Source organism: Hyla sarda, chromosome 5, assembly GCF_029499605.1.
Source record: "Hyla sarda isolate aHylSar1 chromosome 5, aHylSar1.hap1, whole genome shotgun sequence".
Classification (NCBI taxonomy): Eukaryota; Metazoa; Chordata; class Amphibia; order Anura; family Hylidae; genus Hyla; species Hyla sarda.
The window spans coordinates 364,933,023-364,953,548 of record NC_079193.1 but is presented as its reverse complement, the minus strand read 5'-3'; the positions used below and the strand labels follow the sequence as shown (position 1 = coordinate 364,953,548).

Below are 20,526 nucleotides of genomic sequence, written 5' to 3'. Positions count from 1 at the left end.
TGGACTACCGTATTTTTCGCCCTATAGGACGCACCGGCGTACAAGACGCACCCAATTTATAGGTGCAAAATCTAAAAAAATTAAGATTTTGAACCCAATAGTGGTCTTCAACCTGCGGACCTCCAGATGTTGCAAAACTACAACTCCCAGCATGCCCGGACAGCCGTTGGCTGTCCAGGCATGCTGGGAGTTGTAGTTTTGCAACATCTGGAGGTCCGCAGATTGAAGACCACTGCATAGGAGGTAATACTCACGTGTCCCCGCCGCTCCGGACCCGTCACCACTGCCCTGGATGTCGCTCCATCGCTGTCGCCGTGTCCCCGTCACTCTGGAACTTCTCTGCTGCCGGCCGGGTATCCTCGCTCTCCGTCGCCGTCATCACGTCGTTACGCACGCCGACGCACGTACGCGACGACGAGGAAGGCCATACAGGGGATCCCTGAACGGAGAAGACACCGAGGAGGCAGGTAAGGTCCCTCCCGGTGTCCTATAAGCACTAACCCGGCTATTCAGTCGGGCTGTTTGGGACCGCCGCGGTGAAACCGCCGCGGTCCCGAACACCCCGACTGAACAGCCGGGTTAGTGTCACTTTCCCTTCAGACGTGGCGGTCAGCTTTGATCGCCGCGTCTGAAGGGTTAATACAGGGCATCACCGCGATCGGTGATGTCCTGTATTAGCCGTGGGTCCCGGCCGTTGATGGCCGCAGGGACCGCCGCGATAGGTGTGTATTCGCCGTATAAGACGCACCGACTTTTTCCCCCCAGTTTTGGGGAAGAAAAAGTGCGTCTTATACGGCGAAAAATACAGTATATGTTTGTGCCAACTCCAATTTTGTCGATTTTCCACTCACTACCAAAGATGCATAAGAACCGATTCCCACCGCTGATGCGTCCCATCGTGGCGGGGATCGGTTCTCTGAACGAACATGTGTGTGAGTGGCTGGATTCTGTTCTCCAGCCAATTGTAAGTCTTTGTCCAAGTTACATCAAAGATACTAAACATCTTTTAGGTATTATGGATGGATTCACATGGAGTGACGCTTTGTCGTGGGTTACCTGCGACATTGAGTCGCTCTATTCATGTATCCCCCAGAATTTAGCTTTGGTTGCTATTTTGGAAATCTTGGATCATTTTTCAGAGTATTCTTTTGATTTAAAGCAGTTTATTATTGAGGTGGTGGATTACGTTTTTGAGGCACAATTATTTTCTGTTTGGTAAAGATTTTTATTTGCAGCGCACGGGTGCTTCAATGGGTGCCAAATCCTCACCTGCGTTGGCCGACCTTTTTGTATTCTGGTGGGAGGAGCAATTTATTTTTTCTGATCAAAACCAGTTTTCCACATGACTCTCATGGTATGGGTGGTATGTGGACGACGTGATCATAGTTTGGAAATCAGATCAGAATGGAGTACCTGCGTTCATACAATATATGAACGATAATCATTGCAATCTAAAATTTACGTATACATGTAATAAGAAGGAGTTTCCCTTCTTAGATGTGCTATTGCGGGGTAATCCAATAACAAAGAAGGTAGAAGTAGAACCTTACCGCAAACCAATCACTGGCAACACTATTTTGAGAGCGGATTCCTGCCATGCTAGGCACACTATCTCTGCTATACCAGTTGGGGAGCTGATCCGTATGAAAAGGAACAGTTCTTCAGTACAAGTGTATGAGAGGGAAGCAGAAAGGGTTTGCACCCATTTGACAGCACAGGGATAACCCCCTTGGCTTTTGAATAAAGCCTGGACTCGGGTGAATCAAATGGATCGCAATATGCTGCTAACAGGTAAAAAACGTTCCAATACTGATGATCAAGTGACGTTTGTTACCACATACAGTTTGGAGTTTAATGAGATAAAAAACATTGTGAAAAAACACCTACCTCTACTGGCAGCAGATCCAGTAGTAGGGGAGATCATCAAAGTTGGTGGTTTTCGTTTTTCTGCACGACGCGCTCCTACTCTATCAAACCTACTTGTTCCGAGTATGGTGTGTGTAGAGGAGGAGCAATCAACCTGGCTAACGCTCAAAGGTTTCCACAAGTGCGGTAACGTTAGGTGTGTAGTGCGCCCTCATGCAACTAAAGGTAATAACATAGAAGGTACAATAGATGGCAAAGTCCAGACTATTCGTGATTTTATTAATTGCGATAGTACCCTTATACAGAGTTACCTGTACGGTGTGCAAACTGGATTATGTAGGTAGCACCAAACGCACCTTAAAAAAGTGAATGCAGGAGCACCTTAGACATGCCGCAGGTCCTTTTACGCCTCGCATGTCTAATGTCTCAAAGCATTTCCCATTAAAACATAATTCTGACACGTCATCATTGCGTTTTTTGCGGCATTGAAAAAATCAAAAAAGGTAAAAGAGGGGGTGACCCTATACGAATTCTCCACATCATGTGGATCTATCTGTTGGATTGTACTCAACCGCATGGCTTAAATAATAAGACGGATTTGATATTGCATTATTAATATATAAGTGAATTGGTTGTTTCCTTTTCCTTAGCTGTAATATAGTCCTATTGTTTTTTATGTGTGTTTTTTAAAATATACATATATATTCTTTTGCTTGTGTTAGATTACACTCTGACATAAGATGTCCCTCCCCTTCCTGATGGGAAGAGCGGCCTTGTAGTATATAAGGCAGTCTCATTTCAGGATTGGCAAGCTATGAGTAAGGGTGTAGCAACCTGAAACGCGTCAGCCATTGTCTGGGACCATTTTTCTATGTGCAATTTCTTCTACTTTTGTATATGTCCATGTCTTTCTGCCACCGTGAAGGTTTTTAATGAAGATTCACGAATAAAGTTTGGAAGATTTCATTCAGCCGTGCTGGCGTTTTTTCTACGTTTTTCTGCACATGTCTGGAGGTAGCCGTGCACTAGGGATCGACCGATATCGGTTTTTTAGGGCCGATACAGATAATCGGTGGAGGTTAGGGCCGACAACCGATAACGTATACCGATATTCCGGTATAAGTTATCGGCTATTTATCCCCCCGCAACACCGCTGCAGATCATTGATTTAAAGTGGGCGCTTTAAATCAATGCACTGCAGTGGCTTTTGCGGTGCCATAGGCCGCCGCCGCCACCCGCTTCTCTCCCCCTACCTGTCAGGGTGGTCCGGGCCATCCATCCTTCCTTCCTGTAGTGTCCGGCGGCATTCCGGGTGGAGAGTGAACCGGTCCGGGCTGTCCTCCTTCTCCGGGGGTCATCTTCTCCACTCCGGGCAGGCTCCAGCCTAGTAACGCTGCATAGACGCCGCTGCGCAGTGACGCCCGTGTGCAGCGACGCACCTGACATCACGGCGTAGCAGCGTCTATGCAGCGTATTAGGCCGGAGCCTGCCCGGAGTGGAGAAGAGGACCCCCGGAGAAGAAGTACAGCCCGGACCGGTTCACCCTCCAACCGGAATGCCGCCGGACACTACACGAAGGATGGATGGCCCGGATCACCCCCATTAAGGGTAAGTTTTTTTTATTGACTAGGAGGGTGGGGGAGGGGCCCGACCGGTATAGCGGTATGGGCAAAAATCCATACCGTGGGAGAAAAAAAAAATGGTATCCGGTTTATACCAGTATACAGCCCAGCACTACGGTGGGGGGTGCGATGCGGTGGGTCGGGGGGGGCGGTCGCGGTGCAGGGGGTCGGGGGGGGGGGCGCGGTCTTACGCGGTGCGGGCGGTGGGGCATTATCGGCGAGGTAATTGCCGATACCGATAATGCCCAAAATCGTGATTATCGGCCGATGATATCGGCCATACTGATAATCGGTCGATCTCTACCGTGCACGCCCCAGGTGAGCTGAGATTCCTTTTTCTTTGATAATTTACAAATCTGTTTAACTTTCTGGCACCAGTTGATTTAAAAAAAATAAAATAAAAAGTTTTCCACCGGAGTACCCCTTTAAGCTAATGAAACTGCTATGATATTGCTTGGCTTTTGTTTTTTTAATTTTTTATTTGCTCTTCTGCAATGTTTTGTTGAAAACTTTAATAAACTTTTATTATGGAAAAAAATATATATATTTGTTGAGAAGTGAAAAGGGTGGAGGTTTCTCATGCAGAAAGCTTCCCCCCCCCCCCCCCCCCCCCCCCCCCCGGCCATAGACAATGCCCTATAAATCCCCTTAATCTCAGAAAGAAATGTTCAAAAATGGTGCCAGCACTTTTATAGGTTTCTTCACTACATTACCTGTATCTGATATGAGAATTATGTGTTGGAAAACACTGCGTACGGCGCCTGCGCGGGTTGGATTAGACGTCTCTCCACATACACGGACGAGAAGCTGCTCTCGGCTGAAATGATGGGTTCTCTCCCCCCCCAAAGATGGAGCTAATGGTCAGGAAGCTAAGTGTCTAAAATCACCATATTAGCAGGGACGGTGTGAATCGCAGCAAACAGATTTGCCTAATAGTATTGACGGCACGCTGCCAAAAACCTTTGTGGATTCCTAGGGAGACCTCAGAAGACGAGTCATTAGCAGGAAAGAAATGTCATCATAGTTTCACGCAAGCCGAGGATCAAAACATTGTGCTAGAGCAGTGTTTCCCCAACCAGGGTGCCTCCAGCTGTAGCAAAACTACCAGCATGCCAGTATGTACAGACAGCTTGTCCTGTTCTGTTACATGGGACTGCATGAGACCAGTTGTCAGTGTTGGTCACGATAAATCACTGTAAGGGTACGTTCACACGTGCGCAGATTTGATGCGCAGGATTTTCCGCTGCAGATTTCAATGAAAATTAAATGACTGAGCGCAGCTTCTAATCGGCAGTTACAGGATCCTGCGCATCAAATCTGCCCAGGATCCTGTATAAGTGAACGTACCCTAAGGATGTGTTTTCCGAAACTTTGTGTCTCCAGCTGTTGCAATACTACAACTCCCAGCATGCCCGGACAGCCGTTGGCTGTCCGGGCATGCTGGGAGTTGTAGTTTTGCAACAGCTGGAAGCACCCTGTTGGGAAACACTGTTCTAGAGCCACACCACAACAGAAAAGTGTCTTTCTCTCTGATGCAGAGGCATAATGCAGACAAGCAGGCCCCGGTCGAGCAGACAGACAGACGGGCACCGGTTGAGCAGACAGCCAGCCAGGTGCCAGTCGAGCAGACAGACAGAGACAGGCGCCGGTCGAGCAGACAGACAGCCAGGCACCGCTCGAGCAGACAGACAGAGACAGGCGCCGGTCGAGCAGACAGACAGAGACAGGCGCCGGTCGAGCAGACAGACAGAGACAGGCGCCGGTCGAGCAGACAGACAGCCAGGCACCGGTTAAGCAGACAGAAAGCCAAGCGCCGGTTGAGCAGACAGACAGCCAAGCGCCGGTTGAGCAGACAGACAGCCAGACGCTGGTCGAGCAGACAGACAGACAGCTAGGTGCCGGTCAAGCAGATAGACAGCCAGGCGGCGGTCAAGCAGACAGACAGGCAGCCAAGCACCGGTCGGACAGACAGACAGACAGCCAGGCGCCGTTCGAGCAGACATAGACAGCCAGGTGCTGGTTGAGCAGACAGACAGAAAGACAGTCCGGCGCCGGTCGGGGAAGACAGACAGCCAGGCTCCGTCCGGGGAAGACAGACAGACAGCCAGGCCGGGGAAGACAGACAGACAGACAGACAGACAGGGTGCAGCCAGGGAAGACAGAAACGAAGTGGGATGACCGGATGCATTAGAGACTGAAAGATGCACATGAGACCAGTAACAAGACATGAGGGAGAGACATAGACAGGAGATAGATATGAGAGAGAGAGATTTGAAATAGTAAAGAGAGAGGAAGAGTCACTAAACAGCGCAATAGTGTCAGCAGTGTGTGGACTATGCCAAAGACACATGCTATTAACAGATGGAATGGTAACAAGTTGTTAATACAGTCATACATTTCCAGGGAGAGTAAAAGAGGAACGGCACAACATAAAGTCCTCAGAACGGTTACTTGTCGGCAACACAAGTGTTTACAAAAACAGACAGATTCTCTTTAAGGGCCCGATGCATTGAAAGCCTCCTCGTGTTCATATTAGTGACTTCTAACAAAGAAACCTGAAGTGTCCTAATAACCACTGTATTTCTACCGGAGCAGAGACGTCTCTTTGGTTACACGCAGCTTGTTCTGTAAGAGCCCAGACCATTCATACAAGACTAAAAGCTTCGCTTTACACGGCTCCAGCTAAGAAATAACCCCCTCGGACCCCCGCACCATCTCTAAGCGCACAGGCTATTACAATATTGAGATGTGCAAGTGAAAGGAAACAGGTATTCGGCAGTAATTGGCTACGAGGACCTGAATTCTGCGTCCGGAGGTAACAACAAGAGCCGGGAACAATGGGGAGGGAATTATAAAGCGGCTTCATTACAGGCTCGGGGACTCGGGGGGCGCAGGTTTGGTGTTTCTCCAGCTGTGAAGCACTACCATACACTATAATCCCGCACAATACACTCCATTATATTCACCGGCTTCTAAAGACAGAGTCTGAAGAGAAGATTGATTTACCAACATTGAAAAAATATAAAACATGTAAGCACTTGAGGGAAACAAAGCACAAGGTGGATGCGGACGATTTAGAGAAAATTAATGAAATGAAAAATGAGACTTAATTGGATAAAAGTTTGCGCTTTCAGCTGTTCCCAAAAGAGATCTGTGTAAGTGTGAAGTGTATTATGGTAGAAGAGGGGTCGGGAAAAGGGGGAGCTGTTGCAAAACTGGTGTCGGGCGAGCCAAAGGGCCCAAGCCTCGGGCGAGCCAAAGGGCCCAAGCCTCGGGCGAGCCAAAGGGCCCAAGCCTCGGGCGAGCCAAAGGGCCCAAGCCTCGGGCGAGCCAAAGGGCCCAAGCTTCGGGCGAGCCAAAGGGCCCAAGCCTCGGGCGAGCCAAAGGGCCCAAGCCTCGGGCGAGCCAAAGGGCCCAGCGTAGATTCATCATTTTCCTGACTCCTAAGAAATATACACTTTCAGCAATCTTTTTTTTTTACTTAAAAGTGCATCTTAAAGTCCACATAATACAGTCTGCATTAAGATGACGGATTCAGTCACATCAGGTTCTGCTATGTTTCTCCACCAGGCATCCAGTCACTTCCTATTTACTGTACCTCAGTAGGCAACAATGCGGCATCATACTCACGCAAACACTGGTCGGACGGCATTATTCATGTTTCCATAAGCAGCTCTGCCCAGAAGTTCCCTGAAGCAGTTTTCGGCCAGGACGCTCGGGTTCTCCTCTTTGTCACCGACCACGGAGGAGGATGCAGGTGGGACCGTGCGACTGGTGGGGAACAGATCAGTCAGAACAAGTTTTCTGCTAACTGGATATGGCAGACAATACATGTGAAAAGGAAGACAACTTCTATACAGTGTGCCAGTGTTCTCCAAACAATGTTCCCCAGTTGTTAAAAAACTACAACTCTCAGCCTTTGGCTGTCCGGGCATGCTGGGAGTTGTAGTTTTGCAACAGCTGGAGGCACACTGTTTAGAAAACACTACTGTAAGGCTTAATTACTTCATTAAAGTAATATGGTTTACTGTGTTGACAATTTCAGTGTCATATCTGAGCAGTCGCTAAGAGAATTGCAGTTCTGGGGTAGAATACAGGATATAACTCAGGATCAGTACAGGATAAGTAATGTAATGTATGTACACAGTGACCTCACCAGCAGAATAGTGAGTACAGCTCTGGGGTAGAATACAGGATATAACTCAGGATCAGTACAGGATAAGTAATGTAATGTATGTACACAGTGACTCCAACACCAGAATAGTGAGTACAGCTCTGGGGTATAATACAGGATATAACTCAGGATCAGTACAGGATAAGTAATGTAATGTATGTACACAGTGACCTCACCAACAGAATAGTGAGTACAGCTCTGGAGTATAATACAGGATATAACTCAGGATCAGTACAGGATAAGTAATGTAATGTATGTATACAGTGACCTCACCAGCAGAATAGTGAGTACAGCTCTGGAGTATAATACAGGATATAACTCAGGATCAGTACAGGATAAGTAATATAATGTATGTACACAGTGACCTCACCAGCAGAATAGTGAGTACAGCTCTGGAGTATAATACAGGATATAACTCAGGATCAGTACAGGATAAGTAATGTAATGTATGTACACAGTGACCTCCCCAGCAGAATAGTGAGTACAGCTCTGGAATATAATACAGGATAAGTAATGTAATGTATGTGCACAATGACCTCACCAGCAGAATAGTGAGTACAGCTCTGGAGTATAATACAGGATATAACTCAGGATCAGTACAGGATAAGTAATGTACGTACACAGTGTCCTCACCAGCAGAATAGTGAGTACAGCTCTGGAGTATAATACAGGATATAACTCAGGATCAGTACAGGATAAGTAATGTAATGTATGTACACAGTGACCTCACCAGCAGAATAGTGAGTACAGCTCTGGAGTATAATACAGGATATAACTCAGGATCAGTACAGGATAAGTAATGTAATGTATGTACACAGTGACCTCCCCAGCAGAATAGTGAGTACAGCTCTGGAATATAATACAGGATAAGTAATGTAATGTATGTGCACAATGACCTCACCAGCAGAATAGTGAGTACAGCTCTGGAGTATAATACAGGATATAACTCAGGATCAGTACAGGATAAGTAATGTACGTACACAGTGTCCTCACCAGCAGAATAGTGAGTACAGCTCTGGAGTATAATACAGGATATAACTCAGGATCAGTACAGGATAAGTAATGTAATGTATGTACACAGTGACCTCACCAGCAGAATAGTGAGTACAGCTCTGGAGTATAATACAGGATATAACTCAGGATCAGTACAGGATAAGTAATGTAATGTATGTACACAGTGACCTCACCAGCAGAATAGTGAGTACAGCTCTGGAGTATAATAAAGGATATAACTCAGGATCAGTACAGGATAAGTAATGTAATGTATGTGCACAGTGACCTCACCAGCAGAATAGTGAGTACAGCTCTGGAGTATAATACAGGATATAACTCAGGATCAGTACAGGATAAGTAATGTAATGTATGTACACCATGACATCACCAGCAGAATAGTGAGTACAGCTCTGGAGTATAATACAGGATATAACTCAGGATCAGTACAGGATAAGTAATGTATGTAATGTCCCTGTTATTCTTCTAGTAACCCCAATGGTTCCCATTTGCACGGTGACAGGCTGTGATAATTGTACATTAGTTAGATGCTAATAATGCAAATTCCAGACACACCCTGACATAAAGCGTGTTCACCTACCTTTCACTGTCTTCTATCTTTTGCATGTTAAACAACAGAGATGGAACTATTTTATCCATGTGTTGGGGCTCCCATATTGTTGCCCGAAGTTCATCATTCACAGTTTTACGGACAACTCCCTGGATACCGCGGATTCCAGCAATTCTTATTCTGGAAAAGAGGTAGAAGAAAAAATATTAAAAACAGTGAAGGTGCAGGACTATGCTCTTCACATGGCAGATCAGCCTAACTAGAGGAATGATTGGTTATCCTCTGCAAACCCTGGGGTCAGAGTCTTGTACCTCTTGAAAGATAGCAACTATTTACATTGTGCAGGCACATAAAGCAAATGACCAAAATCTTATATATAGCTGGTCATGTACATAAAAAGCTAGTAAGATTCAGAGGGCCAAGTCTCCCGACAAGTATTTTAGATCAACTGGCTCCAGAAAGTTAAAACAGATTTGTAAATTACTTCTATTAAAAAAATCTTAATCCTTCCAGTACTTATCAGCTGCGGAACTTGAGTTGTTCTTTTCTGTCTGACCACAGTGCTCTCTGCTGACACCTCTGTCTCTGTCTAAGGAAGTGTCCAGAGTAGTAGCATATCCCCATAGCAAACCTCTAACGCTTCGGACAGTTCTTGAGACAGACAGCGTAGATTTTCATAGACTTGCATTGAGGGGGCGGGGCGTGATGTCACAAGGGGGCGGGGAGTGATGTCATGAGAGGACGGGGCTATTACGTCACAAGCTCCTGGCTCCAGCGTTCAGAACAGTTTTTTGCAAACGCTGAGCAGCGGAGTACCCCTTTAATGTCTCATATATATATATATATATATATATATATATATAAAATGTTTTTTTTTTTTTTATAGGTGTGGCCTTCTTTTATTTTTATTCTTATTTTAACAATTTTAACACTTTTTTCTATGTTAGAACTATGTTTTACGTTTCTGCTTGTGACCCGGTAGTACTTGATTGTCTGTACATTTAAATTTGACGCACTCTATGCCTGTAAAACCTACTGCCTGATGAAGAACCTGTTCCGGGTTCGAAACATCTAAGTTGCATTTTAACCAATAAAACGCCAGTTTGTTCACTACATTTTGGCACATCTAATTCATTGGGGAAGGCGCCAACCAGGACGTCTACTTTTTACATTTTGCCCTTCTTCTACATTATACCGTCACCTGGAGGTCATGGTCAAAAACGCTGGACCTACTAACTCCGAGTGAGTCTACATGTCTCCAAAGGTTTTGTGCTTTCAGCCCAACACCATACGGTAAGGTGCAATATTCTGCACGCTACACCTTAAAGATCGCAATATTCCACTAGGAGCGCAACTCTCTTTTTTTTAAACTCTATTTTTTTTTTTTTTTTTTAACTCTATTTCAGATATTTTAAAGATCTTGCATTTTTCCTACTTACTCTGTTTGCACTTCAGGATCGCTGTGACATGAATGGCACATGGCGCTGAATCTGGAAACAAAGAAATCGTATCGTCTGTGATAGGACGGAGTGTCTTCTTCTATGTTTGCAAACTTGACAAACTGCAACAGCAAATAAAAACAAGCGTAAAAAATTATATTACAACATTACAAACCACTTCCATGAGTGCAGAGGCGTTCTCCGCATTTTGCATATTTTTTTAACTAAATATAAAAAAAATATTTTTCACAGGAAAAAAGAGGGGGGAATCCACTTTATAACAACAATCCATAGCAGGGTGACCACCATCTTATGCTTAACGTTTTAATGTTAAGTAGTAGTCACCTGACTAGGGACAAAGAAAATTACACAAGGTACTGTCGCACTATAGCTCCCTGTAAATTATGTAAGCAGCACATTATCTAACCTGTAGAAAGATAGATAGACATGAGAGAGATAGATAGATATGAGATAGATAGATAGATATGAGATAGATATGAGATAGATAGATAGATATGAGATAGATATGAGATAGATAGATAGATATGAGATAGATAGATAGATAGATATGAGATAGATAGATAGATAGATATGAGATAGATAGATATGAGATAGATAGATATGAGATAGATAGATATGAGAGATAGATATGAGATAGATAGATATGAGATAGATAGATATGAGATAGATAGATATGAGATAGATAGATATGAGATAGATAGATATGAGATAGATAGATATGAGATAGATAGATATGAGAGAGATAGATATGAGAGAGATAGATATGAGAGAGATAGATATGAGAGAGATATGAGATGGATAGATATGAGATGGATAGATATGAGATGGATAGATATGAGATAGATAGATATGAGATAGATAGAGATAGATATGAGATGGATAGATAGATATGAGATAGATATGAGATGGATAGATATGAGATAGATAGATAGATAGATAGATAGATCGATAAGAGATAGATATGAGATAGATAGATAGATAGATATGAGATAGATAGATATGAGATAGATAGATATGAGATAGATAGATATGAGATAGATATGAGATGGATAGATATGAGATAGATAGATAGATAAGAGATAGATATGAGATGGATAGATATGAGATAGATAGATATGAGATAGATATATAGATGGGAGACATAATATGAAGGGTACAATCTCCCTCTCACTTCCTCTAAGTTAGTGTTTCTCAACCAGGGTGCCCCCAGTTGTTGCAAAACTACGAAGGCTGTCTGGGCATGCTGGGAGTTGTAGTTCTGCAACAGCTGGGGGCATTCTGGTTTGGAAACACTGCTCTAAATGATGTATGCACATACATCAATGCCTTTTCTCTTGTCTGTAAAGAATGAAGGAACAGATACTAGGGAAATAGGAAAGCAGTAGTATCTGTGCCTACTTTACTTACTAGGAGACAGGGATGAAGTACTAAGTAATGTAGACAAATATAGCGTTGTCTCCTCATCTCTTCCTGTAAGTGCTGTAGGTACAGATAGTACCACAACCCTGTCTTCTTGAGGCACAGATAATGCTGCCTTTCTGTCTTTTACTATATGTAAATTGCCCAGGTACCAAATATACTGCCTTTCTTTTGCTTCTTGTAAGTACCCCATTTCTCCCTGTATTTTGTGTAGGTAGATATAGTACAGTCTTCTACTTTTATGTAGTTACAGATGATACTCCCTCCCTCTCTTTGTAAATTACTCATACATAGAACGCATTTCCCTGTCAATAATGTAGGCACAGACAGTACTGCATTCCTGTCTCTTCCTATATATTAGGTAGGTAGGTACCGATAATACTGCCTTGCCTTCCCTTTCTGTAAGTTCTCTTTCTCTCTGTGCATATTATGTAGGCAATAGTACAGTCTTCCTGTTTCTACCTGTAAATCATGTAGATACAGATAGTACTGCCTCCCTCTCTCTTCTCCTGCAAATCATGTAGATACAGATAGTACTGCCTTCCTATCTCTTCTCCTGTAAATCATGTAGATACAGATAGTACTGCCTCCCTCTCTCTTCTCCTGCAAATCATGTAGATACAGATAGTACTGCCTCCCTCTCTCTTCTCCTGCAAATCATGTAGATACAGATAGTACTGCCTCCCTCTCTCTTCTCCTGCAAATCATGTAGATACAGATAGTACTGCCTCCCTCTCTCTTCTCCTACAAATCATGTAGATACAGATAGTACTGCCTCCCTCTCTCTTCTCCTGTAAATCATGTAGATACAGATAGTACTGCCTCCCTCTCTCTTCTCCTGTAAATCATGTAGATACAGATAGTACTGCCTCCCTCTCTCTTCTCCTGTAAATCAAGTAGATACAGATAGTACTGCTTCCCTCTCTCTTCTCCTATAAATCATGTACACACACAAAGTTCCACCTGTGCCCTTCCTTGTAAAAATGTTGATATAGATAGTACTGCTCCCCTATTTTACTGTAAAACAGGAAAGAAGTGTAATCAGTTCCTACTGCCTTCCTATCAATGATGATAGTATAGACATTTCTACCTTTTTATTCTGTAAACACCCATGTGGACAACTATTAAGGCAGTCTTCTATATTTACTCACACTGCAATAAATCAGTGTTAGAAGACAGGCCTTGTCAAAACTATATAGAATATTTCAGACTGTGTCCCCTTGAGCATAGTTTCTCCACCAATGAGGCATGCTGGGAGTTTTAGTTCTTCAACAGCTACAGGCACCTAGTAGGGAACCACTGTCCTAGATAGATCTGCACTAAAGAACATATATGCAAAATACATATTATATACATTATATACATATTATATAAAAAAAATAGCTCCATTGTTGGCTTAAAAAAAATAAAAATAAAAATATATGTATATATATATATTTTTTTTTTTTTTTAAGCCAACAATGGAGCAATTTTTTATTAGTAAATAGTCAATGTATCTATTCTAATATGACAAAATATAACTCTGATTAAATAACTGCCCTCATATGGAGATTACCAGTATTTTTTTTTTGTAACTTTTCTTTCTTTATTACAGAAATTAATATTATACTGCGCTTATTTGTTCCATAGATACGAACTGATAAAACTACATTTGTTCCAGTGCCTCAATCCAGCGTCTAAAATAAAATTTAAAAAAAAAGGATAGAAATAGTGGCTTAAAAATAGCTCTGGGAACGATTAAAGAGATAACATCAAATAGTGCGCTGGTTGCCAAGAGGACAACATTCTTGACCTACTTTTTGCAGGATGAGTATTTTATGAATATTTTACTGATAGCAATATAGGAGTCTAAATAAAGACTGAGCTCTCTGCTGGAGATTTTTGACAGTGAAGCCTATCGTATCATCAGAGCAAAGAGGGAGAAGAGTCACAGCTGCCTAATCCAAATCTGTATATCCCACCAGTAAATGGTTATGTTTTAAGATAAATTTTTAAAGTAAAAAAAAAAAAAAATATATATATATATATATATATATATATATATATATATATTATATACACCACTTTACAGAAGCTTATAAGTGTAATTTAAATATTACTCTTTACATCTATATTGGTCCAATGCTTAAAAAATATATAATAATAATAATAAATAAATAAAATATATAGCAAGTAGAAATAGCAATCGTGGCATCAGGGGCATTGTGGGTATACAGTTAGATTGGTAAAATGACAGTAAACAGCAATACATAAGTAAACAGCAATACATAAGTGAACAGTAAACAGCAATACATAAGTAAACAGTAAACAGGAATACATAAGTACAGTAAACAGCAATACATATGTAAACAGTAAACAGCAATACATATGTAAACAGTAAACAGCAATACATATGTAAACAGTAAACAGCAATACATAAGTACAGTAAACAGCAATACATATGTAAACAGCAATACATAAGTAAACAGTAAACAGCAATACATAAGTAAACAGCAATACATATGTAAATAGTAAACAGGAATACATAAGTAAACAGGAATACATAAGTATTGCAGTATACTGTGCAAGTAATTTTAGCACGATGTAAGAAGCGAGTGCAGCTCCTACGATGTAAGAAGCGAGTGCAGCTCCTACGATGTAAGAAGCGAGTGCAGCTCCTACGATGTAAGAAGCGAGTGCAGCTCCTACGATGTAAGAAGCGAGTGCAGCTCCTACACTTGCTTCTTAGTCTGGATGAAACTACGTCCTGGAGCAGCAAGTACGAGGCAGCCAGGAGGTACAGATACGTCCTGCGTACTCTAGGGGTTGAAGGGGATGTCTACTTTTTTAGGACCGATTCACAATAAAGATTTTCCGCCGAAAGACATTCCAGGCAGAGATTTTGTGAGCAGTGGGCACTGCCAAAATCTTTCGGCACTATGCCAGTGTGGACATGTGCTGTCTCCGATAAGGGCAATGCAGCCCTGGCGGCGGAGCCCAAAATCTGGAATTTCAGTAGCGGAAATTCTATAGGATGTACGGTGCAGCAGAATCCTATTGAACACAACAAGAGGCGGCTGCACAGGAAAGCATGGAAATTCTGAGGTCTGAATGGGCCCTTATTGTTTTTATTAAAGGGGTACTCCGCTGCTCAACTTTTGGAACAAAATGTTCCGAATGCTTAGAGCCGGGAGCTTGTGACGTCATAGCCCGCCCCTCATGACCTTACACCCCCCCCCCCCCCCTTAATGCAAGTCTATGGGAGGGGGCGTGACAGCTGTCACGCCCCCTCCCATAGACTTGCATTGAGGGGGTGGGGTGTGATGTCATGAGGGGCAGGGCTATGACGTCACAATCCCCCAGCGCTGGCTCAAAGCATTCGGAACATTTTGTTCCAAACGCTGAATAGTGGAGTACCCCTTTAAGTGCAGGACAGGAAATAATGAGCATTTTTTTTATTTTTATTTTTTAACAGATACATGTATTGAAAATTCTGCTCATTTTTTTATTCATTTTTTTTCTTCTTTTATCGCAGTGTAGTGTCCTCTGCCTACCTGCACCTTTAGCCCACACATTAGTCCCGGTATTACACTAGCATTCAGACCGTGATACCTGAAATTCATGGCTAACTCAAAGAGGAACAAAGATGGAATAATAATCACTGCGGAGCAGATTCATTATGGCACGAGCACAAGAAGTGAAAGTAGTTCAGTGGCCATAATATTGCCCCTTGGTTCTTAGAGATGACCCAGCCAGACAACACAATACTCACAGAATTGGTTCCGTACACTTGCAGCTTCGGTTCTCCTGACTCCAAGAGTTTTGCCACCATGTGGAGAAAGCTTTCGACGAAGGGTTTGATGCTCTGGGAGTGGCACGCCATGAGTAGCTGGTCCAATGCCTCCATGGCAATGAATACATTGCTAGAAAATGGGGAAGAGAAAAAGAAAATTATATAGTGATTGATTGATTTTATTCTTAGGAGAAGAACCATCCATCCAGTATGTGACATAATTGCGGGCTCCACATTCAGAATACAGGACAAAATACAGATCAACCAATAGGGTTGAGATATCATGCCCGGTCATGTTGGTCCATGCTTCTGGATGCATCACTGCAGTGGTTACCTCCAAATTTATCCAAAACCAGACATAGAAAAAATTTGTAGTACCACAAGAGCAGTATAATTCAAATATAAGTTTTATTGTTTTGTCATGTAATGCTGTATGCATTTAAAGATTCAAAGTAATGATACAGACTGACACTCTTCATCAGCTTTGAGCATTGTGGGTGGTATTTCCAGCAAAACGTATGCTCCCTCCCCTCTTATCCCCCTCAGCAGTAATCACATTCAGGGCTCCCATCTTATCCCCCTCAGCAGTAATCACATTAAGGGCTCATATCTTATCCTCCTCAGCAGTAATCAAATTCAGGGCTCATATCTTATCCTCCTCAGCAGTAATCACATTCAGGGCTAGACTTGCATTGAGGGGGCATGGCGTGATGTCGTGAGGGGTCGGGGCTATGACGCCACGAGCTCCCGGCGTTGGCTCCAGCGTTCGGAACAGTTTGTTCTGAACGCTAAGCAGCAGAGTACCCCTTTAATATGATTACTACTTTGAAGCAAGGGATATAAGCCCTGAATGTGATCACCGCGGAGCAGCAGAGTACCCCTTTAAGGGCTTACGTTACTTAGCAGTAATCACTTTGTGGCATTTGATATCCCCCACCCCAATAATAATCACTTTCATACCCCCATTTTGAAGAAGTTAATCACTTTAAAGCATCGCATATACACCCTCGGAAGTAATCAGTTTTAGTCATGAGAGCCCCCTTAAAGCAGTAATCCTCTCATGCACATGTATCTGTTAAACCAGCAATAAACAAAGCACATCCAGAATCATGAAAGAAGACAGGTAATCAGGCATGTGCACAACTAGCAGCAAGTACACATACAGCAGAGGGTCCAAACCACACGTTCTGCACCTTCTCTGATAGCGGTGGTGAAAAGTCCTATGGTACAGTTAAACCATGTATGGAAAGAAGTGACAGTAGACGGCACCATACAGTATGGGCTAGTAGAAGCGTACAGGTCACGTGAAACAGTCTGTCCCGATAACCCCCGCCATCGCTGTTTCTGCCTGCTGAAGTTTGTATGCACTATTTGTCACAAAGTAAGACCTCTAAATGGTGAGTGCGTCTACGGTCACTTCTTTCCTTATACAGCACATGCAGAGCTTCCCCTTTACGTTCTCAAGCACATGTATATGTTCAACATAGCACAGGCTCAACCCTGGCTTTGTGCGTTGTGGGTAGTATTTCTAGCAAAAGTAAACCTCCCTCCACATCAGTAATCATATTCAGGGCTCCCATCTTATCCTCCTCAGGAGTAATCACATTCAGGGCTCCCATCTTATCCTCTCACCAGTAATCACATTCAGGGTTCCCATCTTATCCTCCTCAGCAGTAATCACATTTAGGGCTCCCATCTTATCTTCCTCAGCAGTAATCACATTCAGGGCTCATATCTCATCCCACCCAGCAGAGATTACATTCAGGGCTCATATCACATCCCGACAAGCAGAGATCACATTCGGGTCTCATAACCCTTCCTCCAAAGCAGTAATATACCCCATTTTGAAGTAGCAATCCCTTTAAGGCATTACATTTACACGCTCAGCAGTAAAAAGTTTTAGTCACGAGAGCCCCCTTTCTCAAGCACATGTATAGGTTCAAGCAGCATAGCACTTGGCATCCTTAACTCATCACACAGGCTCAATCCTGGCTTTTTGCGTTGTGGGTAGTATTTCTAGCAAAACTAAACCTCCCTCCACAATTCGAGGCTCCCATTTTATACCCCCCCCCCCCCCCCAGCAGTAAACAAGGTGATTTCACAGACTCAATCCTGACAGGCAGTGTGCTGTGTAGTAGGACGGTACTTTTAGCAGACATGCATTGCACGTGGCACATCTGCTGGGGATCTGGAAGAAAATCACTGGAATAAGGGCATAAGAGCTCAAACACGTTGTCAAATGGGTTGAGATGAATGGAATAACATTAAATCAGTCAAGATTAAGAAAGCCATTCCAGACAATTTTTATGTCGACTGTTGCTTTTTTTCTTTGCAGGACCACACTTAGCCTAATGGATGCCTGCAGATGGCCCCTGAGCTGAGACTCTTACATCACAGGTGAAATAGTTTATTATTAACAGGAAATAATGTAGGGGGCGTAGCGCTCACACATTTACAACATTTACAAGCAGCTGCCACCAGCCATTCAGGTATTATTATTATTTTTTTTAACATTTTTTTATTTGCGGAGAATGATCAGGATTTCCCTCGCTGCAAAAAGGTGAATTTCCATAAAATACATTGTGTTGATTCTTTACTCTGCAGCTATTGTGTTCTCCTTTTATGTCGTTTTATTTATTTCTTTATTTTTTTTACTGCGAAGTGTGAAAGCAGGTGAGTGAGTATGTGCTGGAGGACTCAGACGATGGATTGTTAGGACTTCAACAAAGAAAAATCAATAGATTAAATAATAAATAGAAAAAAAAGAAAAAAAAAATCTATGCTCCAGTATAAAGAGCTGGAAACACTTTTGTGATGTACACATTCGAAAAAAGTTAGTTGGACCTGCTGACTGACTATAACAGTGTTTTCCAACCAGCGTGCCTCCAGCTGTTGCAAAACTACCACTCCCAGCATGCCCGGACAGCCTTAATGCTGGAAGTTGTAGTTTTGCAACAGCTGGAGGCACACTGGTTGGAAAACCCTGCTATAGTGGCTTTACAGGTAGCAGTTTATCAGCTGAACCAAGGTCACTTCATTGGCCAATTCACTGACTTCCAGAGCTGCAATCAAAATTCTACTGGTTGCCATACTACAACTCCCAGCATGCAGCGGAAAATCCACAAGCAGAATTTCAGCTGCAGGAAACTTGCTGCGGTTGTGGTACGCATGACCACACCCCTAAACATAACCCCTTTAAGCTCCCAGGACCCTGCTTATGAGATAGATTGGTTAGTTATGTTGTACATGAACAGTATTATCTGAATACATACCAGGGCTGTGGGATTTAGGGAAAACGTGCGATTGCGATTATTGAGGTAAATATTGGGATCTCAATATGGAAATAGGAAAAAAAAAATTAAAAAAATCTTGAAATCCCTCTTTTTCATGTCTAATCCCCCCATTCCACATGCACATCCCCCATTCCATGTCCTTCCCCCTCCATTTCACATTTCCCCCATTCCATGTCCTTCCCCCTCCATTTCACATTTCCCCCATTTCATGTCCATTCCCCCATTTCAAATTCCCCCTTCATTTTATGTTTATCCCCCAATATCACATTTCGCCATTTCACGTCCATCCCCCCCATTTCACGTTCATCCCTCCATTTCATGTCCATCCACATTTGCAAAAATCTTGATGCAATTGTGATATATCGTGCAGCCCTATCCACATACAGTCAGTACTCAATACATATACAAACACAACTTAAACATCCAAAAATATCAAAAAAAATTTAATAATGCTGACACACGCCGACCACCTCCAGAAATTAGCCAAAAGACTGATACACATGTTCAGCTCTACATAAAAAACTTTGATTTCCTAAAAAATGGTGTATACAAAAAGAGTGTATTAAAAAATAAAATTAAAAAAAAGTTCAGTGCAAAAAAAAATAAAACTAATGAATTAGATCAATCAAATTAAATAAATAAGTAAAAATAACCTACCTACCAACACGGGTTAACAAAGATTTAGGGCTGACTGACAGAAGACATCATTTCCACAATGAAGATAAAGTCAGTGAACACAAATGATCTCCACTCACCCGTAGCGGTGTCTGACAACATCTCTGCTCAGTCTCTCCGCTAAGTAAGAGCCAATCCGATCCAGTTTTTCAGGGGCCGAAACAGCATAAAATGTGAGTTTTTCCATATCTGCCTTGACAAGTCCATCCTTATAAAAACAATAGAGAAAAGACTGGAATCAGCCATTATAATGATGAGCAACTGCAATCTGATCTGGATAATCTCTTACTTGTCCATAGGGGACAGTATTGTACACTGCTCAAAAAATATAAGGGAACACTAAGATAACACATCATAGATCTGAATGATTGAACTAATCGTATGAAATACTTTCGTCTTTACATAGTTGAATGTGCTAAAAAACCTATAAATACGCCCCTACAGCGTATAGGGTAAACCCACCAAAAATAAAAGATGTATATAATAAAATGAATAAGAAATATATTAATCTGATAAATCAATAGCCATCAAGTTTAATAAATATGATTTTATTTTACAAAAAATACATATGTCATACACAAGCAAAAAAGATTGGTAATAATATATAGCTATATAACATACATAAAAATAGTAATCATTAGCGCAATTTGATAATGTGTATAATTAAAAAATTATTTTGTATAT

At 42.5% G+C, this 20,526-nt stretch overlaps 1 protein-coding gene across 4 annotated transcripts in view; it reads right to left on the bottom strand.

Annotated features, from left to right (window-relative positions):
* Nucleotides 1-20,526, bottom strand: part of EFR3A (EFR3 homolog A) — a 161,882-nt gene that overhangs the window by 95,866 nt on the left and 45,490 nt on the right. For 3 of the 4 annotated variants that reach the window (XM_056522771.1, XM_056522769.1, XM_056522770.1), the window contains exons 4-8: nt 19,923-20,050; nt 15,854-16,004; nt 10,663-10,784; nt 9,254-9,403; nt 7,119-7,259 (exon numbers count right to left, since the gene is read on the bottom strand). In XM_056522771.1, coding sequence (XP_056378746.1) covers nt 7,119-7,259; nt 9,254-9,403; nt 10,663-10,784; nt 15,854-16,004; nt 19,923-20,050 — 692 coding nt within the window. Of the gene's footprint in view, nt 1-7,118; nt 7,260-9,253; nt 9,404-10,662; nt 10,785-13,253; nt 13,389-15,853; nt 16,005-19,922; nt 20,051-20,526 lie in introns of those variants that run through there. The other variant, XM_056522772.1, reaches the window with a different exon arrangement.